The 12,052-nt window shown below is 47.0% G+C and overlaps 1 protein-coding gene across 2 annotated transcripts in view; it reads left to right on the forward strand.

The window, feature by feature from the left end:
* The first annotated feature begins 1,713 nt into the window (after window positions 1-1,713).
* SMARCAL1 (SWI/SNF related, matrix associated, actin dependent regulator of chromatin, subfamily a like 1) overlaps window positions 1,714-12,052 on the forward strand; it is a 58,792-nt gene continuing 48,453 nt past the window's right edge. Inside the window, exons 1-6 of one of the 2 annotated variants that reach the window (XM_032847442.1) lie at window positions 1,714-1,818; window positions 3,157-3,191; window positions 3,620-4,503; window positions 5,270-5,320; window positions 8,798-9,031; window positions 11,413-11,463. In XM_032847442.1, the coding sequence (XP_032703333.1) occupies window positions 3,678-4,503; window positions 5,270-5,320; window positions 8,798-9,031; window positions 11,413-11,463 (1,162 nt within the window). In that variant the 5' untranslated portion in view covers window positions 1,714-1,818; window positions 3,157-3,191; window positions 3,620-3,677. Of the gene's footprint in view, window positions 1,901-3,156; window positions 3,192-3,619; window positions 4,504-5,269; window positions 5,321-8,797; window positions 9,032-11,412; window positions 11,464-12,052 lie in introns of both variants that reach the window. The other variant, XM_032847443.1, reaches the window with a different exon arrangement.

Genomic DNA, 12,052 nt, shown 5'->3' on the forward strand with positions numbered 1-12,052 from the left:
AACCTTCTTAGCAAATTAATGGACTCTGTTGGGGGGCTGGAAGGGCAGGGAAAAGTGTTCATTAGTTTCTGTTCATCTGTATAATAGAAAGTTCATGCCGGGTGTAGAGAAATGAAAGACCAGGAAGATTTACCTCAAATATTAGCAACATCCATTTGGCATCTGTTTTGGGATTTTGCAGTTCACTAAGCATTTCTCTTGTCTTGCTTTGATCCCCAGCACAAGATTTGGCAAGGTGGTGGTGTTTTCTACCTTAACTTTGCAGAGGAGAAAATGAAGACACAGTCACCATGCTTATGTGGCCACAGAAGAGGTAGAGTGAGACCGGCCCACTTTCTAGTACTTAGCGCCACTCAAGTGGGCTAAGACAGGCCAATGTCTTTATAAGTTCAAAAAAAAATTTTTTACATGTTCCAAAAACGATTTTGTGTTTCAAAAGTCAGACAAATTCTATATGAGTATTATAAGAAAATCCAAATCATTCAGGAAAATATAGGTTAAAAAGAAGAGTGAGTTTTGATGTTTCCTTTCCAGACATTTTTCTATGAGTTTACATGCTTTTATAGTTAAAACAGCCTCCTTTCCTCCCTCCCTCCCCTGCTTTTTTTTTTCTAAGATTTTATTTATTTATTTGACAGACAGAGATCACAAATAGGCGGGGGGCGGGGGGGGGGGGGGGGGGGAGGCAGGCAGAGAGCCCAATGTGGGACTGGATCCTAGAACCCTGAGATCATGACCTGAGCGGAAGGCAGTGGCTTAACCCACTGAGCCAGGTGCCCCCTTCCCTCCTTTCTTTTGAATAGCTCAATATATACACATTGCTGTACTTTGTTTTTCTTAAAATTATGTCTTGGCCATTTTTCCAAATCCTTAAACAGAGATCTACCTCTTTGTTTTTAAATGAGCCACGTTTGGAAAACTGAATAGCAACATTCATGTACACTGACGACAGAGAAATATTATATTTACCACCAATACGTAATAACTGAGTTGATTGTAAGAAAAGGGGTATTGATGCTCAGAAATGGGGTAAACTGACTCTAACAATGTCAGTTTAGTAATTTCCCCTGAAGAGTGGGGACTTCAGAATCACAATCACAGCTAGCCTAACGGAGCCTTGAAAAAAGTTAGCGAAGAGTTGTCTTAGTTTTCCCAACTATAAAATGGGATATTAATAACACACGTTCCATAAGGTCATCGTGAGGATTAAGAAAGAAAATTTACATTAAATGGTCAGCACAACAACCGACGAAAACAATGATGATTTACGACGCCAAAACTCCTTGTCCGGGAAGGTCAGGTTGGAGTTGGACAACGGATCGGGCTTAAACGGCGAGGTGATCAATACCTAGAACTGATGCTCCAGCAGACTTTTTCTATTTTTTTTAAGAGCTACCAAATCAATGTCTGGGATGCCCCTTGGTACAGTTGTGACCCCGAGACGTCAGCTTTGGAAACCTCAACTTTCCAGGCTTCCAAGATACGGTGTTTGGCCAAACCTTTGTGGAAACAAAGACTACAATTCCCAGGCTGCATCACTACAGCCCCGCCCCGCCCCGCCCCGCTCACGTCGTTGCGTATTCCTAATCATCGTCAGGCTCTTGGCCGGAACTACAGATCCCAGAAGACCTTGCAGCATCGGTCCCGCTCTCCCGGCTCGTCACTCCCACTTTGCGAAGCGTAATTGCGGCCGCGTTGCTCATTGGGAAGCGTAGTTCTGCGGTGACCGGGCCCCTCCCCCTCCGGGCCCAGGCGCCGCAGTAAGGCGGACGAGCTGGCGGCGCTGGAATACCTGCCCTTAACCGCCCACCCGGAAGGGTAACCTGGCTGGGGAGGGCTCTGGAGACGCTCCCGGGGTCGGGGTGGCCGGCAACGTGATTCGAGTTCCACGCCTGTACGGGTGAGAAGGCGGACGAGACCAAATGCCAGCCAGGAAGAGGGAGTGGGGCAAGGGGACGGGTGAATCCAAGTGGAGATAATGGGGGTGGGAGTGGGACGTGGCACTCCCTTATTGCCTGGCTTGGCCTGTGCGAGGCGCGCGCGCGCGCCCAATCCGGTGGAGCAGGGGTACGGGCAGAGAGACGGTGGGGAGTCTGGGTGGGGGGCTGTCTTTAGGGTTTGGGGCTGACTAGTGAGATTTCTTCATCTTCAGGGCCTCACCTCCCCTGGCTCCTGGAGGCGGCACATCCGGTCTTGGGTCTGGGGAGTTTGGGGGTGTAGGGGAGCCCTGGTTGGAAAGTTAGGAGTGTGTTATCCAGGGAGCCCAAGTGCTTCAGCTCTGCCCCGGGAACAAAGCCTTTCCCAGATCCTTCCTTATGGGTGGTTGGAGGAAGTGAGAGGTCTCTGGAGGTACCCCAGAGAGGTACCATGGACACCCCATATGTTTTGGAGCTCTTCCCAAAGGGAGTCTTCAGCAGCAAGAATAGCTTTGAACGCTCTCGGTCTCAACAGTGCTGCTGGAGTCATCCCCATGTCATCACTGTAAGCATTACATGGCAGTAGGTTGGATGGAGGCTCAGTTTGAACCAAGCCAGAGAAATTGGGGTCCAGCTCCTTGGTTCTAGAATATTGTAAAAGATTGTATGGTTCATAGAGAAATGTCCGGAGTAAATTAATTGAAAAAAAAAATCAGGATACAAAACAATGTGTGTGTATGTATGCATATGCATATATATATATATATATATATATATATACACACACACACATACATATACATAGATAATGTACATTTATATTTATATATATACATATATAATATACATATAATGTACATAATGATCCTTTTTTGTGATAAATACACATCTCCTAAATATGGGGCATGTATCTATGGATATGAATAGAAAAAAAGAATAAACCACCAACAGTGCTTCTTGATGGGTGGTGAGATTACAGATTAATTTAACTCTTTTCTGTACATCTTTTTGTAGCATCTGAGTTTCTACAATGAGCATGCACTACTTTTTTTTTTTTCCTCATTTTTCCAAAAAGTCACGGTTGCTTCACAATGGTGCATTTTGAAAGGCAGGCTCACTGCTTTGTGGCTTGCACCTGCCACCTACAGCTTGGTTTGCCAGGAATGATAACAGGATTGAATTAAAAGGGTGAATTTAGTGTGCAGTCTACATGAAGCTAATGTTTCCTTCCTTCTTCCAGCTTGGCAGGAGTCTGATAGCAAGTGTCTCACCATGGTATGTGGCTGTTTGGGTCTGTGTCAGTCTAATCTATTACTGCTTCTGGTTTCAGATGTCATCCTTCTCATTATCTGATAGATGAGGTTTCACTGCCTAACTTCCTTGGGTCTGCTCACTCACATTGGCTGGGGGATGAGAGAGAGAATAATACTACAGCTAAAATACCTGCTTAGTTTTGGATTCCATCTCACCTTGCTCTTTGCTTTTTGTCAGGGTCTTTGTTTTAGTATATGCTACCTACTGTCCCTGTGTGTGTGTGTGTGTATGGTGTGTGTGTGTGTGTTCAATTATAAAAGAAACCTTTCACATATCCCTTGATTGTACAAATTGTGCATTTCCTGGAGGAAAGCTTTTTAAAATCAAGGTAGGAGCATGAAAAATAAATATATTTAATGTTTATTTCAATATTGTTTTTCCTTTCTCAGCTTCTGCCAAGTTTCTGATTAAAGACTGACGTCCCCGCATAAGCATTTCCCTGTTAAAATGTCTCTGCCTCTTACAGAGGAGCAGAGGAAAAAAATTGAAGAGAACCGGCAAAAGGCTCTGGCCCGGAGAGCTGAGAAATTATTAGCAGAAAAGCATCAGAGTGCAGGCTCTGGCTCCTCCATTGCCACCAACTCTCCCCAGTCCAAGCAGGGCCCTCTCCCAAACTTCCCCAGGGATCCTTCTAAGTCAGCGAACCATGGTGTCATTTTCAGGCAACAGAATCTCAACAGTTCATCTAATGGTGACCAAAGACCTCCTAATTCCCATAGTTTTCATCTAAGTGCTCCAGAGCAGGCAAAGGGGATCTGGAAGAGGCAAGATGTGCCCACAGCCTGCCCGAGCCACAGCCCATCAGGTCAAATGACTCACACTGGCATCTCTCCTCCCTCTGCACAAAGTCCTCCAGAGGGCCCCAGCCAACAAATGTTGGGTGGTCCGTTAGGTAAAGGTCATCCTCAGGCTTCACAGGAGATCAAATCCACACCCGTTGCTAACACAACTCAGGAGCCTTTGTCCAAAGCCAAGAGTTTCCAGAAGACACTAGCTTCTTTCTTTGGACAGCCACCCAGGGATCCCGGAGTAGAGGCCAAGGCAGTGAGGCCCTCTACCTCGGGGCAAAACATTTCTGACACCAACTGTGGTTCAGGGAGCATGACACCTGGGACAGAAGGAAGGCACCCACAAAAATTGGGGACCTCACACCACAAAGCAGGAAGCTCCCAGGAGGGAAGGTGCATAAGAAGCGGAGATCGTTTCCAGGTGAAGATTGGGTACAATGCCGAGCTCATCACAGTTTTTAAGCGTCTCCCCAGCAGAAGTTACGGTAATGAGGCTTCCTCCTTGTTCTTCACATGTTTTTTTTTTTTTCTTCTATTTTTAGAGTCTCTTTTAATCTAACAGTTTCTCATAAATATGAAGAGAGTGCATTGGCACATTCTGTCCGTCCAGTTGTTGAAATTTTTGTTTTAGCTCATGTTTCCTTTTGTAATACATGTTCTTTCCAACAGCTGCCAAACTTGGGGGCTGCCACATGGCCAGATGGAGAAGGGATGAATATTTACTGGGAGGCCAGTTCCCCCGCCGGGTGCTTTGTTTGTGTTGTAGCACTTAAGCGTAACAACAGTTTTTTGAGATAAGTAAATGTTAATTCCATTTTCAAGGCAATAGGGCTGGCTCAGTAAGGTGAAATAAGATGCTTGAGTTGGTTCCTGTTGGAAGGGCAGAGCCAGGCTGTGCTATCTCTACAACAGCCCAGAGGGCCTGCTCTTTGTTCGGTGTGCGGGGCTACACTGGGTCCCAGAGAACTTGGATTCTAGTCCCACCTCTGTCCTCTGCCCCCTTAGGCGAGGCCATAAGGTTCCAGGGCATGATGAGTTGCACTATATGGAGTAATAGCACCGTCCTTATTTGTATTTGCCCTTTGTCCCCCACAGGGAATCTGTACATCCTTAGTGGCTCTCCACTGACTGTTTTTCGAACGGAGCACTCGTTCATTCATTAAACAAGCTTTTACTGAATGTCTCAGTACAACTCAGAATGACAGTCACCAACCCCATTATGGGCAACTAAGTACTTCTGTTTCATTTCAGATCCTGCCACCAAGACGTGGAACTTCAGCATGACCGACTATGGTGCCCTAAGTAAGTAGGCATGTCCTTGCCCTGCATGCAGGGAAATCCTGGTATTGGGAGGCCCCTAGAGCAGCAGATGTGGTCTAGCTTCTGGTTTAGATGGCGTTTAGGGCACCACCCCAGTGCCCTTCTCCTTTCTCACTCACGGCCAGCCTACTGAGGCAACTCCCTGGGTGAAGGTCACTGTATTAACCAAAGCCAGCACTTACTGGAGCCACTCTGCTGAGTTGTTCTAAGCCCCTCATACAGGCATACCTCGGAGACATGGTGGGTTTGTTTATAGACCGCCACAACAAAGCAGGTAGCACAGCAGAGTGACTCAGATGACTTTTGGTTTCTCAGTGCATATAAAAGTTATGTTTACATTATACTGTAGTCTGTGAAGTGTGCAATAGCATTATGTCTGAAAAAACAGTGTACAAACCTTAATTTAGAAATTGGTTGCTCAAATGTTACAACCATCACCTGAGCCTTCGGCAAGTTGTAATCACTCATCCCAGATCACCATAGCAAATGGAATAATAATGCAAGAGTTTGAAAGACCACAAGAATTACTAAAATGTGACATCGAGACAGGAAGGGAGCAAATGCTTTTGGGCAGATGGCGCCAATAGCCCTGCTCCGTGTGCAGGGTCTCCACGGACCTTCAGCGGGTAAAGATAACTCTTTATCTGCAACACGCGACACGGCACAGAGCAGTAAAATAAGGCATGGCCATATACACTAACTCTCGCCTCTCACAACACCCGTTTTACAGTTGGGGAAACGGAGGCCCGGAGAGGGTAGGTAGCTAAAATGGGATCACACAGCCAGTTAGGCATACACCTGGGATACAGATCCAGACTGCCTGACCTCAGAGCGCACATTCCCACGGGGCTCCTGGCTCCAGCCATGACCACCCTGACAGGACTGCTCAGCGGACAGCCACGTCCTCACATCTCTCCGCACAGTCAGCTCACCTGCAGGGTAGGGAGAAGGGGTTGCCCGGGCAGGTGCTAATGGACCCCTTTAACCCAGTGCGGTCCGTCGTCGGAGCTCTCGAGGGGCACCCCTCCGTCTTCCCAGATTTTGTTGACTCTTAAGCGAAGGTTTCCGTCAGCCCTTGGAGCCTGGAGCCTCTTCCTCTGCCAGCACGTCAGCCCTGCGTGTTCTGGCCTCCCGTTTTCCTCCTCTCCTCCCGCAGCCATTTCACTCCTCTCTCTTTCCCCACCCAGTTCAGACAGGGGAAAGGTGAAGATGCATGACGGGGAGGTCACTTCTTTGAAGGTGTGGGGCCTTGGGTGGGATTCTCTGGAGTCACCAGCACAGCTTCTGGGGGCAGGGGAGGGGCAGCCCCCTGCACAATTCCCTGTGTCTCTCTGTGGCATCCGCTGCTTTAAATGTGTGGCATCGGGTGGTGTCCCTTGCTTTGGTAGTTGCTGTGACCTTTTGCGGGGGAGTGGGGGTGACACTCACTGTTATTTTAATCCCTGTGTTAGATGTTGGGAGAGGGAGGGCCTGTACTCCCGATTAAGACTGCTGCAGGTTTCAACACCTGCGTTTCTCATTTTTGCTCATTTTAAACTAGTGATTTCCACCACTGTGGTTTTTGTTTGTATTACCGTCTTTCTACTCCTGTACTCACATTGCATGGGGACTTGGATAACTTCTGGTTTTACAGATTGATTTTGGTTTTCCTTGTGGTGTGGTTGCTTTTCATAATGCCCTACATCTTTTTTGAAAACTGGTTATTGGGCACAAAATTCTCTGTATGGCTTTCAGATGAATGTTACGAATTAGTTTATGAATTAGTTAGCTCATTTGTGTCCTTATCAGCATTTTGCACACTTGACTTGCTGTCTACAGAGATGTCCCTTAAACACTGGTGCGATGGTTGTGGGTTCTGCATTTATCCCTGTTCTTTTTTACCCTCTGTTGAAGTACAGCTGACACACGGTGTTACATTTGTTGCAGGTGTACAACATGGGGATTCCACAACACTGTGTTGGTCTGTGATCAGCCCAAAGGTAGCTCCCCTCTGTCCTTGTTTAATTTTCAGATAGGTTTATGGTGTGCCTTCCTAGTAGGTTATCTTTTTTATCCGGGTAATCAGTGTGATGTGTAAAGACTGTCAGTCTTTCTGTCATTTTGCTTTCGGCATACCTGTGGATTTTGCCTTTTTAACCCTCCTATACATACATTGCAGAACATGTGGAAAGTATATCGTCTTGCAAAGAACAACGACTATTCCCCCATAATCTCCTTACTCAGTTAACCACTATTATTATTTGATTTTCTCCTTCTAGCCTTTTTTCTTTGTGTTATAATATACACACTTTATCTACATGATATGATTTTTATCTTGCCGTTTTTTACTTAGTGTTCCAGCAGAAGCATTTTTATTTTAATGGTGAGTGTTAGCTGCTAATTCCAAGTAATCGCAATACAGATATCCCCTATCGGATACTTTGAGCCCTAAGAAAATGATTTCATACTGTTGAACTAATACTGGTTTTTGTATTTTTGTCTTTTCCAAAACTTCTTGCTAAAAAAAATTAACAGCTATATAACATTCCATGGTATAAATGTGTCATAAATGGCTTCAATCATTTCCTTTTTGCTTCACTTACCTTTGCTCCCGGTTTGCGTAGGATTAAAGTTGCAAGGAGTAACTTTCTCCATAAATCTCTGTATTTTCAGTTGTTTGGGCAGATTCCTGGAAGTGGAATCATTATGATCACTGTTTAGGACTCTTGTTCTAGATTACCAAATTGTCTTCAAAGGTTTTATTCCCAGCTAGCAATGCAGAGAACTGGTTGTTGTTGTTGTTGTTTAATCTTGCAAATTTGATGAGTAAAAATGACTTTTTATCTCTCTGATTATTTGTGAAGTTGAACATTTTTCCCGGTGTTTGTTGCTCATTTGCCCCCCTCTTCTGAGTTCGTGACATCTCTGTCTTCTTGCATTTTGTGGTCTTAGTATTTTCTCAAGTGCTGGCTCTACTCAGATTTCTTGCAGAAGTCTCGATTCAGTAGTTTTGCATTTCAATTCCATTTCTTTGTTGGTTTAGACAGTTTAGTTTTACATCGTCAAATTGGCTAATCTGACAGTGCATCCATAACAGATAGAATCGGGCTCAAAACTTCATTTATGGGCTGATGGTTCTGTGTCTCTTTCCCTGGTTCTCCAAGTAAGAGCAGCAGTGACCTGGGGGTTGGCTTCGGGGGCCGATTCCTGGGCCGTTGGCTTCAGTGGCTTCTCTGACCCAGCAGCAGCAATTACCCATTGAATTCGCACATCTTGGTGAGGCCCCTCCTTCCCCCATCATTTCTGAGTTGCAGGTTTTGTAACTTGAACACTTGAGGAGCAGATGTTACATTCAGTAAAGATTGGACGTCCCGATGCCCCAGTGAAATCTCACTTGCAGGCCTTCCTGATCGAACCGTGTTTCTTCCCTCCCTGTGTGGAAGTCAACCACCTTGTCACATCTCTCCTTTTCTTCTGCAGTGAAAGCAGCCCAGAGCCTCCCCACGGTCACCCTGCAGCCTTTGGAAGGGGCCGAGGACAACAGGGAGTCACCCTCCACTTCTGGCGTAGCCCAGACCTGCCTGCCTTTAGCTCCCTCGCTGGCCTTTGTCAAAGGTCAATGCGTGCTCATCTCCCGGGTCCGCTTTGAGGCAGACATCGGCTACTCCGAAGACCTGATCGCACTGTTTAAGCAGATGGAGTCCAGAAATTACGGCAAGTAATTGGCTCTTGCCTGGTTCCTAGGCTGCATGATGGTCTGTGATCTCTGAGCAGGTTATTTCTCTCTCTGTTTGAATGTTCAGAAATGACTATTGCCCCTTAAGAGAGCTTGAAACACAGGCATATGCCATAAAAATAAATGCCCTTGAGTAGACTGAGTCCATGGTTGTCAGATTTGAGCGTGTATCCAGACTGCCTGGAGGGCTTGTTAAAGCAAATGGCTGAGAGCCACTCTCAGCCCCATTGCTGGTGCCTGGTGCCCACCCAGAGATGCTGACTGAATTCGTTTACATGGCCAGAATCGAACACCACTGGCCCAAGCAGAGCAGTTCTGCTTTATTTTTTGTGTGACTCTTTAGAAAGTGCCCGGTCAGAATCAGGATCTGAAGTTCTTTTGGGATTTGGAGCTGCTGGGTCTCCTCAGCTTGGGCTGTGTCACTACAAAACCACGTGGCTTGTATGGATCGCTGATCTTCCATCCTTGAGGTGGTTTTAGTCTTTTCCTTAGGTAAATAGGAAACAGACCCTTAACACCTCCTGTTTCGGAAACCTCATGTTCAAGCGGTGTTGGCGGGGCAGCCTCTCTAGAATTACTTGCTCGGTGAGCTGTCCTCGGGGTTTGGGGCTCTTTCAGGAGGCGGGTGATGCCAGCTATTAGGTTTGTATTAACTCCCAAGGTCAGCCTGCTGATAGGATTTAAGGGAGAGGGGCCGGGGCCTGGCCTGAGTCATGAGAGGGGCCACATGCACGAGAGCCAGCGTTCTCTGCCTCCCCTGCTCCCTTGGGATTTTGGCTTCAGTGTGGGGTCGCCGTTACAGGCCAGTGCAGATGGCCTGTGTGCATTCTGCAAGTGGGACCTTTGAAGTCACACTTCTAATGTGGCCTGCTGTGCTGGGAATGTGAATGACTAAAATATCTACCCCCAGTCCCCCCCCCCCCCACCTCAGATATGCAGAAACCGTGACTGGATTTTTTTTTTTTTTCTTTGCCATAGCTACTCTTTAAAGACTTTCCCGTTTCCTCTTCTGCCCCGGGTCAGGATTGGGCTGTTGTCAGGAGGAGCCTCCCATGCAGTTCCCACATCAGGAGTCATCTGTGTGCCTTTGATCTGTCAGATTATATCCTGGCTGCCTTGCTTTTTTCCCTGACACCAACTCGCTGTGTTTGTGCTGCTTGGTCCCTCACCACCTTGTCCTCTCAGTGGTCATGCAGAGAAGACTGAACGTCTGCTGTCCAGAAGGCCTTTATCTGGTAGAAGCTGTCATGATTTTCTCAGGAGGTAGATCAATGAGAAAACTCTAGAAGAACTTAGCCGTTGTTGGGGACTGAGATGCTTGCCGGTCTTGGTCAGTATCGGATGTAGTGTGTGTACATGATACGCATCAGCAGAGGGTTTCCTACTAATAACAACAATAATAATTTATAATGGCCAGCTTGCTTTTGAGGGCTCACTGTTTACCAGATACATGTTCATAAGCGTGTTATTGTTTATTTTTTGAAGGGGAAGTGTAGAGGGAGATAGAGAATCTTAACCTACTGAGCCACCCAGGTGCCCCATCATAAACATTTTTTTTTTTAAGATTTTATTTATTTGACACAGAGAGATCACAAGCAGGCAGAGAAGCTGACAGAGAGGGGGGGGAAGCAGGCTCCCTGCTGAGCAGAGAGCCCGATGCGGGGCTCGATCCCAGGACCCTGAGATCATGACCTGAATGAAAGGCAGAGGCTTAACCCACTGAGCCACCCAGGCGCCCCCATCATAAACATTTTGAGGCAGGGGCTCTAATGTCCTGATTTTTCAGGTGTGGGCACTGAGGCCCAGAGAAGGTACATAATTTGCCCAAGGTCACACAGCTAGGAAATGGCAGAACTGAGATTTGAATGTTGGCTGTTTGTCCTTTCTGACAATGTGCTGCTTGTTTCTGTGTAAAAGGAAGCTAATAATGGTGCCCAGCTCTTAGGGTCGTGAGGAGCAGGGGAATGACATGTGTGAGTCTCTTTTGGCACCATGCCTAGCTTAAAGTAAGCACTGAATAAGTGTAAGCTACTATTATTACCCCCATCTTGGAAATGGAGGGCATTTCTGACTTTCCGGGCCATCCCTGGTCACGGATCCCCGTAGGTCCCTGTAGGACCCTCTGTCACTCCCTTAACAGCACAGTATTGTTGGTGTGTCTGCTTGTCTTTTCTCCCCTAATTCTGTGGCAGCCTTGAGGGAAGATACTCTCTGTTTCTGTATCCCCAATGCCAGGCGTAGGACTAGCCACAGTGTCCTAGCTTACTGGAGATTTCTGGAACCGGGGAATGAATGAGTAACGTGACGACACATCAGGAGGGTACAGGGTGTCACGCTTGCTTGTTTCCTGTCATTGCAGATGTCAAGACCAGGAAGTGGAACTTTCTCTTGGAAGAGCACAACAAACTAAGTGAGTTGCCTACCTTGCTTATTTTATATCATGCTGTGTTAAGCTTTCATTATCTGCCTTAAATTTAACGTATTTTAGAGGAAGACCCCCCGCCCTGGCCCCGACTCTGCACCTGTGGTAATTTCACATGCTTGTGCGCAGGACAAGTGAGGGGGAAGATGTTCCCAGGCAGCTGAGAGGGTGGCTTTCCAGCCGCCCACAGACTCAGGACCCCCTCTTCCATCAGAGTGTGGCGGTGCGCATCAAATTCCTAAGGCCCGTGAGACAAGTATTAGTTGGGGACCTTGGGCATCAGATGTGAACTTAGTTTGCTAGTGTAGATGGGAGCCACTGTAGATTCCCCCTAAGAACAGCCTCTCAGTTTACTTTAGAACTGGATGACCAGCGAGGGTCAGAGAGTCTGCATGGTTATGGGCTTCGGAATAGGCCTGGGTGCACACGCATTTAATGAGCACTTTGGAGACTGACCAAGGAAGGGGTGTGTGTACGGGTGTCAGTATAGGAAGCAGAAGCCAGTTTGGGCTCACCGTTCATCTCTGTGCTCTGCACGGGCGGGGCCGTAAATTCTAGTGTGCCTGAGAAAGGGGAA

The sequence above is a fragment of the Lontra canadensis genome, unplaced genomic scaffold (genome assembly GCF_010015895.1).
Source record: "Lontra canadensis isolate GAN:19392208 unplaced genomic scaffold, GSC_riverotter_1.0 scaffold188, whole genome shotgun sequence".
NCBI lineage: Eukaryota > Metazoa > Chordata > Mammalia > Carnivora > Mustelidae > Lontra > Lontra canadensis.